Source organism: Nesoenas mayeri (genome assembly GCF_963082525.1).
Source record: "Nesoenas mayeri genome assembly, chromosome: 13".
NCBI lineage: Eukaryota > Metazoa > Chordata > Aves > Columbiformes > Columbidae > Nesoenas > Nesoenas mayeri.
In genome coordinates this window covers 15,762,696-15,781,610 of record NC_137550.1, presented here as the reverse complement: position 1 = coordinate 15,781,610, position 18,915 = coordinate 15,762,696, and the positions used below count along the sequence as shown (strand labels likewise).

The window sequence follows — 18,915 nt, the reverse complement described above, 5'->3', positions numbered from 1 at the left end:
TTTCCTGGGGCTGTGCCTTGAGCCTCCCAGGGAGAGTTTGCAGTGGGAAAACACCAAGGAACCCTAAACACCTTCCCTGGTCAGTCACCACTTGGAGAAAGTGCTCCAAGGTGTGTTTGATAGTTGCTTGAGCATCTGGACAGTTAGTGGACTTTGATACTGAAGGATTATTAGGAGGGCTGTGACACGGGAGGGATGGGTCCTGTATTAAATATAAAATTGTACCCGATGTTTAACCATGGCTGTGGCTGCAGCAGGGGGCTGGGAAGGTGGACAAAAGGGGTTTAACACAAATATTCTGGGGCTGTAAGGATGATGCTTCTCTCAAGCCCCTGCTACAGCCATTCCCCTCCACCAGTTCATTCCCTTTTAGACCATGCACTGGGTTGGTCATGGAGTTGTTTTGGTTGGAAGAGACCCTGAAGATCAAGTCCAACCGTAACCTAAATCCAGCACTAAACCATGTCCCTAAGAGCAACATCTACATGTCTTTTAAACCCCTCCAGGAATGGTGACTCCACCACTTCCCTGGGCAGCCTGTTGCAGTGCTTCACAACCCTTTCCATGAAGAATTTTTTCCTGATATCCAATCTGAACCTTCTCTGGTGCAACTGGAGGCCATTTCATCTTGTCCTATCACTTGCTACTTGAGAGAAGAGACCAACACCCTCCATACTACAGCTTCCTTGCAGGTACTTGTAAAGAGGGAGGTCTCCCCTCAGCCTCCTCCAGCCCCAGTGCACTGGGAGCTCCCGGCCCCGCAGGATTTATCCCCGGGGCTGCTTTTCTCCGGGCGGCAGCCGGCAGGACCCGCTGCCCGTGGATCCGTGAGCCCCCCGGCGTCTCACCGCCGTTCCCGCAGCCGCTGCCCCGCGGGCTCGCCCGGGGGTGCGGCGTGTTCCCCCGCCGGCCCCGGCACTACAGCTCCCAGGCTGCTCCGGGGCAGGCGGTGCCGCCTCCCGGGCGGCGGCGGCGGGACAAAAGCGGGGGCGCGGGGGAAGTGCCGCCAGCCGAGTGCGGCCGGGCCGAGCCGAGCGGGGCCGGGCGGCGGGGCCCTGCGGCGGGATGGTGCGGGCCCGGCGGGCAGCCTAGGAGCCGAGCCCGGAGCCGCGCCGGGCGATGCGGCGGTGAGGGCGGCGGCGGGGCCGGGCGCCGCCGCGATGCTCCGCCGCAGCCTCAGCCGCTTGGTGAGTGCGGGGCCGGGGCGGGCGGGCTGGGTGCGGGGGGTGCCGGGCGGGGAAAAGTTCGTGGTTATGACTTTTTACATTTCTGTAGGATTTGTTTACCGGGGGGACGGGGCGCATCCCGGCGGGGTCGCAGCCGCAGCGCTCCCGGCCCGCTCCTGCCAGCGAGCCGCAGCTCCCCAGCTCCCGCCTTGCGAAACCTCTCGGGCAGGGCCCTGCCCGCGCTGCGGTTCTTCGCAAGAAGTTGCATTTGCTGTGAGAGCCCAAACCTTTTCCTTTTTTTTTTTTTTCCGTTTGTTTTTTGTTGTTTTGTTCTCCTCCCCCAAAACCCCAAACCTAGAGGAGGGCACTTCTCAGTCCCTGGAAGCACGCACCCAAAATCGCATCATTACAGGCTGAGCAAGATGCACGGCAGTTGTCACGGTGCTGCCTGCCGCTTTCCCATCTGCTTTGTGTCCCCAAATATGTTAAAAACCTTCCCGGTGCCACATAAGCTACTTGGAGATTGCACCATGACCTCATTGCTTGGCCTGAACTCTGTAATTACTCATTTTTTCCTTTTCCACAGCAAATGTGGTAAAAAGCAGTGTTTTAACATCATTTCGGGAGCTTCTGTTTATTTAGCAGTGTCGTTTATTGCGCAGTGTGTAGTTAACAAAGTTCTTTGAGTTTAAACAGCAGGCATATGCTATTAGTACAGTGCATGCACCCTTGGAAGTTCAGGAGCTGTTTCCTGAGGCACGTTGCACCTCTTGGCACCCAGGTACCAGCCAGAACAATGGACTCTGCTTGTGGCTGCCCGCAAGGCCAGAACTGCTGGGAGATGTATTTTCACATTCACTTTTGGTTTTGAGCAAGCTATTTGTGCCAGATTTCAAGGCTTTCAGCACAAGGTACTCTAAATTTTAAGTCTGGAGGTAGCTCTTCATCAGATCTGGGGAAAATAAATGGTTAATTTTCCCATTTGTAGGTTGTATTTCTGGTGCAGGCTTTAGGTTAGCCCTGAAGAGAACACACCTACTGCAACTATTGTTTTGCAGCCCTGAGGTCAAATGCATCAGATCTAATCTCAGTGCTCTGAGTTTCTGACTTGACTTTGAATTTAGTTATGCCTTGTATTGTGCGCTTCCTACCCCGCCTTTGCTGGAGGCTTTTTCTAAGATGTATCAGGAAGCATTTCGGGGTGTGAAGCGTCTCCATTGGTTTCAGCTAAAAGCGTTTTTTAGGTGGCCACCTCTGTTGAGCAGGTACCTGTGGAGGTACCTGGTAGGGAGCAGCTCCAGCACCCTCACTTGTGAAGCACAACCCCTGTGCTTCCCGGTGGTGCTGGTGGTGGTCCCGCACCAGCTCTGTGCCACCTCTCTGTCCTTTGGTATGGACAGGGGACACACACCACTACTGGGGAGTCGTGTCTGCTGGAGCGGAGAAGAAACAGTCCTGAACACTGAACCCAGGTATTTCTAACTGCTTTGTTTAGGGCTGAATTGTGACAGTGCATATTTGGAGGTGTGGTTTTTTTGGTTAGAGGAAAAGTTGTTGGACACTTTTTCCATGTACTGGCTTTGCAAGTGGTGCTTGAACAGCACCATGCTGTGTTTATTATCATACTGGTGCAGGTGGCATGGGTCCTCCAGCCTTGGGCAGATAGCAGCTCCCACTGTGCTACCGCAGCTCTGCCCTGTCCCCAGCCCTGCGGGTCTCCCAGGAGCTGGCTGGGTTTGGGTTGGTGCCTCCTTCTGCACCATGGAAGGAGATGACAGCCCATGCCAGTCTCTGTGGAGGTATCCCCTAGATACTGTCTTGCCCTTGGTCCCGTAGGGGTGACACGGGGTTTCAAGTGATGCTCGTCTTGTGGCAGAAAATTGGCTGCAGATGATCTGACACCAAGATCCCATAGGGCTACTCAGACAAATGCTGTCACCTCTCCACTGCGTGGTCTCAGCAACAGGCTCATAAATACCAATGGATGTTAACAATCCTCTTTTCAGATGTATTTCACAGCTTAGGTAGGATGAATGTGCCTTGCCCTATCAACATGACTGTTAGGTAGCTCTTTTTCTCCCTCCCATAACCCTTCTTATGCTGGATAGGGTATGAAATGTGATGGTAAAAAGAGCAAGAGGGATAGAGTGGTGTATGTGGGTCTGCTTTGCTGCCCTGGGGTACAGGCTGATGTCCTCTGCAAAAATAAATTGGATTCTGAACTTCAGTTTACACCACTGAAATCATCCCTGCTGAAAGGGGAACCAGGCTGGGATCACTGCAGGGAGGCAGGATTGAATTGCCACGGTTAATCCACTTTCAGGAGATACTGTCAACTTGAAATATAACTTTAATTCTTTTTTGGAAACTGATTCTGGCATTGGAGTCTTATTTTGTAGTCTTGTGCTACTTGTATGGCTGTTATGGGGAAGCGTGTTGGTGATCAGGGGGGTTTGGGTTCAGCTCCTCATAGAAGCGGGGAAAGTGCTGCCCACTCCCAAACTCAGTTGACAGGCACCTGGGAACCGAACTGTTGGTCCTTGTGTTGTGCATCAAAGACTGTTTTTTTTTTTTTCATTAATTACTTTTCCTGGATTCTTCAAGATGTGCAGATAGCTGTACTCCCAGGCCACAGCTACACACTGCAACTCTGCCCGTGCTGTGGGGCTGGTGCCGATTCAGGCTCTTGTAAGAACTGAGAAAGAAATCCAGAAAGAAAAGTTACCGATGCCCCTGTTTTAAGTTTTCCCTCCATTTGCTTGTATTTTAGCTGGAAGTGAGAGCCCTGGCAGCTGTCACCCTGGTCACAGTGCAGGGAGGCTAGAGTGAGGAGAAGAACCCAGGGTGATTTCCCTCCTCTTGGGGTGCCTGGTGCTGGCTGAGCCGATGGGCCAGTGTTTGCCCATCGTGGTGTTTCTGCCTGGGTCTCTTGCCTCTGCGGTTAGGGCAGGTCCCTGCTCTGGTATTTTCCTATGCTTGTGTAAAATCCAGGGCAAGAAAATAACAAACATCCCTTAATTGGGAGCAAATTTCTTAATTCCATGTGTTTCTGCAGTGTCTAACAACAGAACCTTAGTTGTTTTATTCCCTTTTAATTAAATAACTTGGGGTCTGATCCTCTTTGCTGCCTGTGCCCTGGTAAATCCTTGGTATTTAGCAAGGATTTGCTTGATGTTGGGATAAAGAAGATGCCTCTTAGGTGTGCAGTGCTTGTCCTTGGGCTGGACCCACATCGTGACTTGGTGCCTTTGGCTTGCTTTACCTGGTGATGATGTTTCCTTGCTGTTCTTCTCCTGGTTGCTTAAAGGGTTGTGTGAGGTCTCCTGCCCTCCTCTCCCTGGGACTTGTCAGCTCCCCGAGATCAGGACCTTTCCCTTGGTGTCCCTACTGGAACACCTTGGCTTGTCCACAGTAAGGAAAGTGAAGGGGGTTTGCTTTTTGCGGCCGTAAAGCCAAGGAGCTGCCTCTATAACCAATCATTACTCTTAACTTGTGTGCTTGGTGCTGCTTTCATGTGAAGCTCTTCCATCTGGGGCTCTTTTTATCTAATGTAAAAAAACCACAAACAATTGTGTGCAAACTGCCACAAGGTAGCAGTGCAGGAGACGGGCACTTGAGCTGGGCTTTAATGTCATCTGCAGCTTGTCACCTCCATGCGGGCTGCCCTAGCCAAGCTCCCGGGACACTGCTTCACCACTTGTTTTTGCATCCCGCGGCTGTTCCCATGTGCTGCTGGTGTTCTGTGGACAGCAGGAAGGGTTTCCCCCATTATAGCTCTTGCAAGTGTCACAAACTTCCCTCCTAAATTCTTGCCCTTCCTGAAATGTTGGGGACACGGATCCTGTCCCTGTGTAGGGGGGCTCACATGTACACAAGCGATGCCTGGTATGATGTTCAAGGCTCCATTTGTGCTCTGCTTTAGTTTTGCAAAGCCACTGTGGACTTTTCTTTTTTGAAGGTTGTCTTACCCTGAGTGTCCCCCAACCCCACACACCCTGGGGACAAGGCTGGTGCTGCCAAGGAGGTGGGTCTGGGTCAGGATGCCCCACTGCACCCAGAGCCATCCGCAGGAGCAGCGTGTGGTGGTTTTACCCCGTGTGTCCCCAAAGCCCTGCCTGGCCCCTTGGGGAGAAATGGAGGCAGGAGGAAGGCCTTGGAGAGGATGTGTTGACTCAAAGGCATGTGCCAGAGGTTGGGGAGATGGTTCAGACCTGGGAAAGACCAGGGCAGGTGTTGATGCTCTATGGGGCAGGTTCTACAAGGCGCTCTGCCCTTGAGACCTATTCAGATGGCCCAGTGAGACCTATTCAAACGGCAGAAAGTGAGAAATGGCCCAAAGTCACTTTTTTAGAGGGGAAATAAATTTCCTGTTGGCAGTGGGCAGTAGGTGAGGAGGGGCTGGGATGGGGGTTCACCATCGCCGGCTGCTGCCCACTCTGCTCAGCTCGGGGCAATGCTGGAGTACATCTCGTGGGAGATGTCTGAGTCTGGGGTGGAAGATGCTGATTTACACTCCCTTCTTTAGTTTTTGCAGCAAATGTGTAATAAAGTCTATTTTGGGACACAGAGCACATCTGCGATTTTCTTTCATGCTTGCCTTTTTTTTTCTTTTTAAGAGGGTGTGAACCAAACATTACAGTGTGTGATTGCGGTTCCTAGTCTAATAAGAAAGAAGAGCATAGGCAGGAGGAAGAGGCTTTAAGAATCTTCCCCCCCCCCCCCTAATCCAGCCACGCTGACAGCTTGAGAGTGAAGTTGCATGTCAAATACCTTACACCCAACTGCCGACTTCCGCAAGAAGCGTTTTGCTTTCATTGATACGACAAAAACCCACAGTGAAGGTTGTGGCTGAGGTGCCTCCATGGCGCTGGCTGGCGGTTCTGCTTGGAGAAATCTCACGCTTTAAAAGAGTGTGGATTTTAATAAGGTAACTTTAATTTTTCATGAATATTGCGGGAATTTATATATATATTTATATAAACATGTATTTAATATGCTAACGCTCATGCGCTCAGGGCCAGTTCCCCTACAACAGGCACAGGGCAGCCCATGACTGACCACAGAGAGGTAAACAGAGGCTCAAAGTGGGAACCCTGAACTGCAAAGGGCTCTTCCCCAGGGCTGTAATCCCTTTTCGATGCCCCTAACCTGGAGAGTGGGGACACAGGAGTCTCACATTCCTATAACCATTTCTCTTTACGTTCTGAGGCAGTTTCCTAACCATAGCTGAGTGGAAATGTTATGTGTGCAGGCAAAGTTTGGAGAAGTTAGAAGTAGCTGTAAGGAGGGACTGGAAAGCACCGGCCAAATGTTAATGATAAATGGTGCTGTAAATTAAACCCATGGTTGTGCAGAAACGTTTCTGTGGAGAATTACATGCATTTCAAGGATATATTTTATTCTTCAAACAGTTTGTCTCCAGTTGGTGTTTTGTTAAGAATAATAATGATTGTCTGGGCTGTGCAGGGAAGGTTTGGAGCTGAACTGGCTTGTGTTGCAGCTGAAGGCATGGCAATTTGCTTTTAACAATAAAAATCGTAAAAGCAACCAGGCTATCTATTAATAGCAAGCTTTTCAGCCTTGCCTTTAATTTCATCCTGTTGCCTTTGGTTTATGCACTTCCTTTCTGATTGAAACTGCTGGTTTCTGGCTGTAACGGTTGATATCCTCTCTAGTGGATTGTGTTTTTTTAATATTAGTTAAAAGTAGAGCTGATGTAGAGTGTTAACAGTCTGTCAGCCAGAAGAAACCTTCACACCCAAATGAGTTGTTGTTCTGGCAGTGACCATGTTTTTAGCAGCGCAGGTTGGCTCCTTGTGAGTATCTTCCATCATATGCACACTTGCATCTCTAATGTGCAGCGGTTTGCAGCAGAAAACCAGACTTTGGCTGCTAATTGCTCAGGATGTGGGACTCTGTGTCCCCATGGGAGACCTTAAGCCACTGTCCTTGATGAGAAAACAGGGGTGGCCTAGCTGGGGGACATCCCTTGTGATACCTGTGGCCAGAGGAGCCGGCACAGTCAGGGTGGGGGACTTGCTGAGCTGCTCAACCTGGTTGGGCTGTCCGGAAAATGTGACTTTTCCAAAGAACTTGGACATAGGGCGACTGAGTGCACTATTAACCCATTTGTCTTTTCCCGAAAATGTTTGCTCGGGGGATTTTTCAAGGGAGTTTCCTGCATTTGACTGTGTGTAGGAAGCGGGTGCTGGGGCTGGAGGGCAGCGCGGAGGTTTTCCTGCGTGGCTTGGTCGGTCGCTTTGCTGGCCTTCTGCCCACAAGTGTCCCCCAGGTGCCACACCAACCCTGTCAGGACGAGCGGGTGGCAGGTCTTGCCCTGTGTCAGGACAGGCTGTCCCGAGGTGATCTTAGAAAACACCTTACCTACGGGTTTTAACTGAAATCTGCTTCTCATTGCTCATCGCAGAAATATTTACACGCTTGCTGAGGTCTGGTGTTGGGAAAGGCGGGCTGGTTTTTGCTGAGCAGGTTTTGCCGGTGCTGTAGAGGCTGCTGTGGGCTTCATCTGCCTGTGCTCTCCCCAGGCAGCAGATCTGTGTCCAGCCGGGGGCTTTGAGCTCTGCAGATGATGCATTTTAGAATCATAGAATCATTTCAGTTGGAAAAGACCCTCAAGATCACAGAGTCCAACCATGACCTAACTCTAGCACTAAACCATGTCCCTAAGAACCTTGTCTAAATGCCTTTTAAACCCTTCCAGGATGGTGACTCCGTTCCAATGCCTAACAACCCTTTCCATGAAGAATTTTGTCCCAATATCCAATCTAAACCTCCCCTGGTACAACTTGAGGCCATTTCCTCTTGTCCTATCACTTGCTACCTGTGAGAAGAGACCAACCCCCTCCATACTACAACCTCCATTCAGGTAGTTGTAGACAGTGATAAGGTCTCTCCTCAGCCTCCTGTTCTCCAGACTGAACAGCCCCAGCTCCATCAACCCTCCTGCATTTTGCTGCATGGGAGCTGGGAGAACCCAGCTGCTCATCACTTCCAGCCTCTGACACTGTCCCAGCTCTCTCATGTCTCACAAGCAGACTATACATATATATATATACATGCACACACCTTTTTTTATTCCTATTTTAATTTGCAACACTGAGCCCCAACTGCTTTTGATATAACCATCATACTACAGTTTGCAGAATTGCTTGGAATTTTCCAACTGGTGGTGTTCGCTGGTGCTTCCCTGAATTGGTTAACATTTGATTGGGGCGGGTAGTATTTTGCTTTTTCTAATAAACTTGACTCCCAGACTTGTCCATGGAGCTGTTAGGTGGATTACTATCACCTTTTTGTGGTAGGAGAGCAATGCCTGCGCTGCCTGTCTGCCGCAGGGAATGGGCAGTAAGCATTAAGCCACTCTAAAGCTTGGTTTACTCATTTGTAGCCTGGGGAAATGGTGAAACTTTCCTGTTTTAAAAGGTCTCTTCTGGCCACTGTCCTCACCCAACTCCTGCCTGGCAGCAGCACGGCTGCTGGGTCAGGAAAAGCCTGTTCTGCCTGGAGGCTGCAGTGACTTCAATATATATATATATATATGCATTAAATATGTATGTATGCAATATATACACATTAAATATGGATGTATGCAATATATATAGGTGCATTAAAAAAAAAAATATATATATATTTATTTTAGCTTATAGGCTTTTTCTTGCGCTTAGCTGAAATCCAAGGAGCTGCTGGCCAATGGTTGGCACAAGGTACCACTTCGGTGGCTGGAAAGTATATTTGGATATTGAACTGTGCACCACAGGTAGGGCAGCAGGGTTGGGGGGAGAGGAGCTGGTCATTACACTAACGAGGGGCTCACTGGTGGAAGGGAATCAACCTTGGGTTGTGCTTTTCCTCCTCTCTGTCGTTTCTCGTGCTCTCATAGGGATGTTTGTTGCCACGGGTGCTGCTCAGAACCGGTACTGTGTAAAAATCTTTTTCAGCCCCTCATGCAATTGCATCCACACATGATGTGTCTGTCTGTCTCTTGAACACATGTTGCATCTTGCTGACTCCAGTATTTTTTTTCCCCAAACTTTAGTCATTCTGTTTGAGATGGAATTCCAGCCGAAGCCAATTTAGTCTCAAAGTGTGCCTGCTCTTGAGACCCAGCTGTAATTGATAGCATCTGTAGTTCAGAGACATTTGTCCGGTTCTCCTTAATGAAAGCTTAATGCACTTATTTTTGATCCGGCTGTTAGCAAAGGGGTTTTTGTTTTCCTTCTGCAGCAGAAAGGAGGGGCGAGCACCTGCGAGGCTGTCATAGCTGGGTATTTTGGAAGCAAATCGGGCTTGTTATTTTTGTTCACAACTTGAAAAAGATTCCTGTTAACCTCTTTGGTGGCCTTGGATGAGCAATGCTTTGCTGTGAAGTTTGCTTTTTTTTTCCAGCTGAATTTTGCAGGATCTATAGGTTAAAGGCCCCTTGCTCCGGCCCCAGCCTTGCTTTCATAGGGTGATATGTGGAGGGCTTGGTAATTTCTGTGTATTTTTAAAGGGTCAGCAAGCAGTATTTAGGTCTGGTCTATCATAAAATATGCTGTATAGTCTTAATAAGAGTTTATAAGGCTATTAAAGCAGAAAACAGAGGGAACACTCACTTGTTAGATGTGATTTATTTGCAATACTGTGACAAATGCACTGATTTGCAAAACAGAGGGATCCTATTTTTCTTGTACAGTAAAGGACCTAGAAGAGCTGAGTAAGATGTGTGACAGGCAAGACTAGACAATTTAAAGCACTTCTTTGCTATTGCAATCCAAGATCTTTTCAGCAGTAATAAAAATTAAGTACTGCTAGACTGCAGCGATGCTGTGCTCTGTTGCCTGAGTCTCAATTGGCTTAAGAGGGGAAAAAAACAATCTCACTGCCGGGAAATTAAATGTAGGAAAAAACAATCCACTTTGTGAGCAGCCCTGCCATTTTTTATTATGATTTCTGTGTAATTCCTCCCCAGCATTCACAGAATGCCAAGCGACTGCTGCCTGTAGGGACCTGGGGTGATGCAAGGTCCTCAGCACGGGGCGGGCTCAGGCTGCACTGGGGCACCTGCTCAGCAGCAGTTCCACTTGTACAGGCGCTGCAAAGCCAAGCTTAAAACGCAATATTGATATTTGTTTTCTTGGAAGGTGGTGTTTTGCATGCCAGTTTTGTTCGCTTTGAGTTGTGTAAGGTTTTTTGTGGTTTGGTTTGGTTTGGTTTTTTTTCATCCTTCCTTCCAGCTCACCTTGTCTTGTAAATGTTTGCTCAGGGAGGGAACACAGTAAAATTAGCTGTGATGCCCAGATGGCTGTCGTCCTTGTATCAGCCAAATTAACGTTGCAGAGTACATCACTTCCGTGGGGTGGCTTCTTCCAGTGCAATTGAATGGATGGAAGTAGGACGTTCCTCTTGACAAATAGCATTCCGGTAAGTGCAGGCTGGGAAGATGAGATGTGTGAGAGAGGAAACCTGGGGTGAAGTCTCTTGTCTTTAACTGTGAGAGCAGGAACGCCCTTATCCCAGTGCCTGTCTATGGTGTGAGTCACTGGGATCATCTCCTGGGATGCTTTGCCATTCTCCAGCATGGGCTCCCTTCTGCTGCTGACAGTGCCAGGATGGACCACACCAAAACCCCTCGTGCACCAAACCCAGCATCCCAGGACCAGTTCAGACCTCATCTCCACGTCCCTGTGGATAAGTGGATTATTCTCCCAGTTCCAAACCTGACTACTGTGCCCGCTGGCTTTGCTCAGCCAGCCCCAGGCAGCGTGTGCTTTGCTGGAGCTGCTCTGCAGTTTCTTTACCCTGCCCAGCAGGAACATAAGCCAAAAGGATTTCCTGAAGATAAACAATTCTAGGCCACACATTGAGGATTTCTCTCCTGACTGGGTGGATTGCACTGGTCCGGGATCCTGGTATAACTGTGCCTGCAGGCCCAATGATAAATCTCTTGGTTACTATAGCATCCGGAGAAGAAAAGACTACAAATTGGGGTCTGGGGTGTGTGGAGCTGATTTTGGCTGTGGAGCCAGGAGTGAAATAAGGGATTTCTCCCTCTCTTCCCCCTTTTGTTTTGTGCTACTTCTGTGAAAACATTACTCTGCACTATAGCAAGGGAGGAGTTAGAAAACCACAGCTTTTGCTTTTTTGGAGTGGAAAACCTCAATCTGAGCCAGTATGAGTGAGCAGGCATGGTGGGGCTGGGACCTCCAACCTCAGGTGCCCAGTGCAGAGTGTTGGGGTCACCCCATGATGCCATGTGGGGCCCAGATCTGGGGCTCAGCCCTTGCTTTGGGTGTTGCAGGGGTGATGTACACCCTGGCAGGGGGAGCTGCAGCCTCTGTCCCCCGTGGGTGGGTGGCCAGGTAGGCTTGGTTCCCCACGGAAAGGAAGGAAACTGCTCTGGCTGTTTTCTGGCTGGCTCCAAAATGCTGGGAAAACTTTAAAAGTGGTGAAATGTCTGTAGGTGGCAGAGGTCAGAGTAATGTCTGACTGAGCTGGGATGCATAACATAGTATTAAGGGTGTTTTTTTGTTTGTTTCCATAACTGAAGAGCTCAGACTTTGGGAAAACCAACAAATTATAGCTCTGCTTGCTGATGCAAGCATTGACAATTGCAAACTTGGAGGTTTTTTTCCCAGTTTGCTCTTACTTTAATTTTTGCCAGGGCAAATCTGTGCTCTGAAAAGCTCGCTGCCCTACTAAAATAGCTGCCGATGAGCAGACGTGCACAGCTTGAGCCAGGGAAAGGAGGGAGGAAGAGGTTTGAAGATGGGAAGACCTTGCTGTATTTGCTTTGTGACCTCTGCAAAACGTTTGGGCTCTTATCCAAAGTCCTTTTTTTCTGTTCTCGAGTCTGAAGTGTTCCTATGAGCCTGAATTTGATATGCTGGCAGCATGCTGGTCAAACTTTTCTTTTGGACTGCCAAAAATAAGAAGATGCTGCCTGCATTTCAAACTGAAAGATGGTTTCATAACCCAGCTGCCAACAGGGCAGGGAGAAAGAGTTGAGATCCTGAAAAAATCCAGAGGTCAGTTTGTTTGAACAAGAGCAACAGATTTTCCACCAAACAGCAGCACTGAAGTAATCCTGTCCCTATTGATGTCTGCTGGCATTGGCTTTCTGCATCATATGTGAACGTGACTTTTTGCAAAGTGCTGCCGAATCGAAGCTGTGATGACAAACGTTGTGGTGTATTTGCTGGGAAGATGCAGTACTGCATGATTTGGGGGCAGAGTGCCTCCAAATTGAAAAATGAAAACACAACCAACCAACCAAAACCCCACACCAAAAGAGCTCTTTTCAGCTGTCACCCCTGTGCCTGGTGCTCCTCAGCTCTGGGGTGGGCTGGACCCTCCTGTAAATTCATTACCTGAGGGAAAAAAAACCACTGATATTTCCTGTCTCCACCCTTAAATCTTTCAAGTAGCCCTTTCCTCTGTTCTCCCCGCCCTGCTGTGTCTTTATCGGTTGCTTTGTTGGCCAAGTCAGCTTTTCCAGGAAACTCAGCCTGGCTAGGCCCTGTTGTTCTCCAGCCCGTTGTCCTTGGTGAAGGTGACCTTCCTGCAAACCCCTATGGTGAAGCAGCATGTCCTTGGGACAGAGGGGACGTGGGGACAGGCTCTGGCTGGGTCCCCTCGTGTTGCTGGAAGCACTTGGACTTGCATTAAAGATGGTGTGATCTGGTTGATGATGCCCTGCTGGAGCACATCACCCAGCGCTTTGTCATCCCCAGCGGGGACCAGGTCTGGGTGTTGAGCCCCATTGTGTGTATACCATAGTTAAAAGAAAAGTATTTGTTCTTTTACCATGGATTCTCTTTCGCTCTTGCTTGTTGTTCTGCTTGATCTGGTGTCTTGCATGGTTACCCCATGGTGTCCTTCTTACCTCGGCTGGACCCTCTTTGCACCCAGCGGTCACTCCTTGTTGCTCCTGTTTTCTCTCTGGTTGAAATATCAGTAGGAGCTTCAGCCTCAATGTAGGATACCGGCTTAAATGTCAACCTTTTGCTTTCCCAAGGTACCGGCCTTCCCCTTTCCACTTAGGGATGACCAGCAAAAGTCCCTTCAGGGGGAAATGAGGTCAGAGCTGTGCTCACCTTCAGCCCTTTCTTTTGGACCTATGAAATGTCATGTTGATTTTTCTATTTTCTGAAGAACTGTGCATGTTATTGACCCTTTCCTGCAAACACAGGGGAGAACGGTGGGATTGATCTCGATCGCTGGAGTTCTCTCTGTAAAACACAAGATCTGCCTGACGATGTGGTCTGTTTGGGTAAGCGTAGTACAAACTGCTAAATTATTAAGGGTTTTCTCAAAGCATTGCTTGTACTTGCGTAGAAACGGCCAAGCACAAAGAGTAGTAGAAAAATTGGCAAGAAAAATTTCAGTTAAATTATATTGGTTGGGCGATGTTGTCAGTGTACTGAGTGACTTTCTTGAGACTGCCAAATGGTTTGGGGAGTTTATGGTAAATTTTTGGAGGCTTTTTAAAATTGTGGATGTGTTTTTCTTGGTTAATCTGGAGCTAAATTGAATGGGAGCTAGAACAGGCTGTTTTGGGAGGTGGTGTTATTTTTGCAGGGTTTTTTTTTTGTAAATCAGGTCATCTTCTCTACTACTTTTATGCTAAATGGAACAATACAGGAGTGATTAGACTTCAAACTATTCATGAGGTCTAAGCCAAGTAGTACGATTTAATCTTTGTTCTGCATATATTTAATATAAGCTGTGATTTCATTCCAGTGTTTGAGCTTTGTACTTGTACTGTATAATTATCTCTGGTTTTAGCAGATGGCTTTTTTTTAATGCCTGTGGTTTTCATGAAATCTTTTTTTCTATGCGTTATTTGTGTTTACTTTGTGGCTTGAAGATATCTTCAGCAAACATGAAAGGAGTTTCTCTTGATTAGTTAGTTCTGGTTTAAGTGCTTTCTGAAACCATAGTAAATCAAATGGTGTGGGTTTTTTCTGCCACTATTTTTTCCTGGAAACAGGGCCAGCAGGTAGCACAGACACTTGTTTTCCATATGGGGGATATAATTAAACACTGTTTTGCAGCTGCCCTAGAAATAGCCCACTTGAAGTGGCTCCTTGTCAACGACGGCTGCAGAGCACAGGTTCACCTCTCATGTTGAACTCGGTCGAACTCCATTAATTTTTACCCAGGCTTGCTAATTTTTACCCAGGTTTGCAACTTTTATCAAGTGTGGCCTGATCCTGTATGTGGTGCTGTGATGGATTCCCTGAAATTTGGGAGGGTGGGTGAAGAGGAGCCTCTCCGGGAGGCAGTGGGAGGTGTTGTGCTGAGGCAGGACATGTTTGTGGGAGGAGGACACAGATGGAGAGGGGAAAGAGGCACAAAGGGAGGCTTGGCCAAACCTGGGTGAAGAATTTGAGGAGTGCTGTGGGCTGCAAACGTAATTCCGCCGTCTCTATGTAATGCTCCGAAAGCTTCAAGTAATAAATAATGGTGGGTTGTTAGTTGCATCCATGGACTTTTTTAGCCCTGGTCTGTTGCCTTCAAATTGTCCCTGTTCCTAATTTCTTGAAGGAAGGTTTATAACGAAATGCCGAGCCTCAGCTCACCTTCTGTGGGTACGTTATATTGATGTGTGTTACATGGGCTTTTAAAATGTGGTCAGTGTAAGAAAATAACAGGTATCCCTAATGCCTTATTTTCAGAACTGCTGCTTCTGGCAATAAGTGGGCTTTTATACAAAGTTGAACGTGCAGGAAGGTTGGGCTACCTCAAAATGTGTAACACAAATATGTTCTGTATCTGAATTTCTCCATGGCACCAGAGAGGCTGTATCACAGCAGCAGTACTTTGCCCTGCTGTGTGTGCACCAGAGCGCGTCTGTGGCGGTGATAAAGGTTATTTATTACTGCAGCCTGGGTGCTTGGTCCTGCCTGAGGTGGGACGTGAAGACAGATAGCGACCTGCCAACTCAGAATGATGTTCCTGGTGGAACAGCTTTGCTAGCCTCATCTTTATCTCTTCTGATTTGTGTTTGACTCTCTGGCTGTTGTCTTCCAGCTGAGCTCCTTCAGGAGAAATCTGGTTTGGATGCCCTGCTGAGAGGGTGACTTGCTGATGGCCTTGGTTAGACAGTGGGAGAGTGGAGCTTGAAATGGTGCAGGAGAGATCCATGTCTTTGGGGCCGGTCTTCAAGTGATGCAGGATAGTGGCTGTTCTCAAAAATACCTCCTTACTCCCTCCTTTTGATTCCCAAAGTGTGTGATGTCCCCCAGGGGGCTGCTGGGAGCCCATCTGGGATACTGGGGTATGATGTGGCGGGCGGGGGGGACCAGGGTCACCTACCAGCATCCCCGAATCCTCCTGGCTTGGTGGGAGGATGCAGTGTGGCTTCCTACCACATGTCCCGAGAGCTCTGGTTCTCTCAGTACTCCTGCAAACACCACACCTCAGGCAGAGGGAGGTGATAACGTGCATATGGGGAGGATGCAATTGTTTATTTTCTTAATTATTTTGGCATGCCTGGCTCTAAACAGCAGAAGCAGCTCTGGCTTTCGCTTGTACCACCTGATTCCTGTGCCCTGTAGCACAGCCTTTGTAAAACCCCACCAGGCATTTGAATTGTATCCAAGTAATTTTTTTTTGACATCAGAATTGAAATTTTTCATGAAAGACGGTTGAGAAAAGTCATCTAAATCCTCTCCCTACTAATCTGCATATTTTATAATTTTCCCAAAAGCTTGGCAGTTACTCCCTAAATCTCCTCTTAAGTCTCTGTTGGGAGGCATTATTAAGACTTAGCAATCCGTTAGCAACGCGGTGAGCCATTCAAGGTGGGCTCGTCAAAAATAGACCTTATAATTGCTGATCTGAGCCAGTGCATCTCGCCACAGGTGTCATCATGGTGTGCACTCACTTTCTGGGAGGTGAAAAATATGAAGAGATGTGGTGTGGAGCCTTCCAGCTTCTCGTGTGGCTGCGTGATGGTGTAACACCGAGGGGTGGTCAGGGGAATGGGAAATGAAACTCTGGCCTGGTGGGAGTCTGGTTAGACCACAGAGCAAGAACTTCTCCCTACGCTGGCACCACTGAGGGCTCTGCACTGTGGAAGGGGTTGTTGTCGTCTTTGTAGGAGATGCTTCAAATAAATAACTAGGGGGTGAAAGCCCACATAGGAGCTGGTGGTGATAACTTGTTAGAAGAGCAGAGTAGTGGGCTTGGTTAGCTAACAACCCACACTTGGAATCTGGCGTCTCTTCTTCACATGCTCCAGGTTTTTCATGGTTAACTATGGGTGGCTTTGTAGAGTAAACACTTTGTGCGTGTTTTTCCAGGAATATTTTAACCAGAGCTCTGTTGCTTCTGTTCCAATGTGTGTGTTTGGCAAACCCTTGACTCTGCTCCTTCTTGCTGCTCTGCCGGCTCCGCGGGCAGGGGAAGCGCTCATTTTCCCCCTGTTCTGGAAGGATGCTCGCCAGGTTGAGGATTAATAAGGCTAAGCGAAGTATGAACAGTATCTGCTGGTGTTTTAGCAGCCGTGCTGCCTGCTAATGCCCTTGAACCGTGAACAGTGACAAATGTCTTCCCTGCTCATGTTTTAAAATCCAAAACCTTAGCCTGACCTAAGGCCCACTATTCCTCCCCCCCATCTGCTCTTAGTGGGCATTTTAAATTCACTTTATATTTTCAAATTCAACCTTGCAAAACCCTTCCTGGTGCCAGCCAGGTCTCCTCCCTTGACTGCGAACAACTGTGGTAGGAACACTTTGTTATAGGCAAGGTGGAACTTGGACAGATCAAAAAGTAAATTTTTGAACTATTGCACAGTTGTGTTTCTTATCCACCTAGAACCTTGTGCATGCTGGGCAGCCCAGGGCTGGAAGCTGATGGAAATGGAGCTCATGGAGTTGTCCTGTCCACCTAAGAGCCGTCCCCAGGGCTGCAGGCACCAGCAAGGACCTGCATTGCCTCTGCTGTCCCCCAGGTTTGCAAGTGTCTTCAAATGGAGTTATAGAAAGGTGGAAATCTGATATTTAAGAGTTACATTTAAGTAGAAGAGCACCATTACTCTCACTATGTTCAGATACCTTGTTTACTATGTGCTATTTTAACACATTCTCCATTGGATTGGAACGATCTATATGTCATTTGCCTGGTGCTGTGACCTCCCTTTGGAAGGTGCAAGTGCTGAGGGGATGGCTGTGTCTCTGCTGGAGCCCTGTGTTGTTGGTCACAGTTGTCTCTTGTGGCTTTGTGCAAGGGATGCTCTCCTTTCCCTCTGAGTTTATTCTGCTGTGATCCCTGGCTGCTGTGGAGCAGAGGGGCTGTCATCAAGCCCCTGTGACACCAGGTTATCATTCAGTTGTGACGATGCATTCTGCTTTAAAATAAAACCCCAGCCACCCTGCATGTCTTTTTGAGGAGTTTGTGATGTGAAACTGTCCGCTGTATTATTTCTGATTTTAGCTGAGATTTTAAAATAGCAGAAGTATACTTTTTTTAAGCTACATCCCAACTCTATGCGCCAGTGTGGTGGTGAGGCCTTTCGGATGGACTTGAGGGTTTGACAGGAGAACGAGTGTTATGGAGCATGCAGTTCCATCCTGGCTTGGGATGAAGAAGAGATGTATAGAAAATAAATTACATTCCTAATAGCCCGAAGTGCTTGATAAACAGATATTCTCCTTCTCACCTGGCAGACGGGCATAGGCTACACACCCATGCAGCAGCCGTCCCACCTGGGGCAGGAGCATGGCGGACACGAGCGATGACCGGCCCTGGTGGCTGCGGTGCTGGTGGGGTCAGTGGCTGAGCAGCGCTGGGGACCAAAGGTTGCAAGCTCAGCGTTGCCTCTATTTTGCTAAACGACCTTACATCTGCCTTTTTGTTCACTGTGCTGGAGTAGAGAAGTCAATTTTTGAGGTTCCAGCTGCCTTATTTCCAATAAACAGCATGGTGCGTTCAGAAGCTGGGAGTTATTAACACAAATATTCAATTGTTTTGAGCTAGGCGCTAATTTTTTTCCCTTTCCTGGTTGCCCCAACAGTGTGCTGGGGAAGAGAAGCGGGTTGGTACGCGCACGGTGGTGGTCAGGCACCGACCAGTTTCAGAAACAGATGCGTACGTGGCACAGAAGTTCTGCGACAACAGGATCGTCTCCTCCAAGGTGGGCTTGCTCAGCTTCTCTGGGTGCATCGTGCACATGTATCCCCTGCTTGTGGATTCACCCTGATTTTATTTGATGGTTGTTTTTGAAATTGAGAAACTCTCAGTTCCTCACGGATGGATGTAAAGGTTTCTTTGCAAGTGAACCAACCCAGTGCATACCCTACACCACAACTCCATTAGTCTTTCTTTTCTTCCTATCAGTCCCAGTGGGGGTGCATACAAATTCCTTTCTTCTAGGCTGGATGAGAGCAAAGCACATGGACACATTGGTTTGGTGGGGTTTTTTTGTTTGGTGTTTTTAGTGTTTTCTGGCACTCCCTTTGGGAAGAAAGGACAGATCAAGTGTAATCCAGCACGAGACAACAGCAACTTGGATTTGTGAAAGGGAGTGGCAATTATTTTATAAGTGGGGAGAAAAATACAATTCCCCCCCTTTTCTTTGGTTCTTGTTCTGTGCATTTTTTCCTCTCTTGAGATAGGACGAAAATAACCATGCTCTGTTTATCCCCTTGGATGAAAGGGGGAACATTCATATGGTATTAATGCAGCTTTTGTTTATGGTGGAAAACTGTGATGACACCCATCTGCCTTCTGCTTAGCTTTTTTC

At 48.2% G+C, this 18,915-nt stretch overlaps 1 protein-coding gene across 1 annotated transcript in view; it reads left to right on the top strand.

Annotated features, from left to right (window-relative positions):
* Positions 1-1,030: 1,030 nt before the first annotated feature.
* The window catches only part of ATP11C (ATPase phospholipid transporting 11C (ATP11C blood group)), a 54,519-nt gene continuing 36,634 nt past the window's right edge, over positions 1,031-18,915 (top strand). Inside the window, exons 1-2 of the mRNA XM_080352827.1 lie at positions 1,031-1,187; positions 18,187-18,306. Coding sequence (XP_080208953.1) covers positions 1,161-1,187; positions 18,187-18,306 — 147 coding nt within the window. The 5' untranslated portion in view covers positions 1,031-1,160. The remainder of the gene's footprint in view (positions 1,188-18,186; positions 18,307-18,915) is intronic.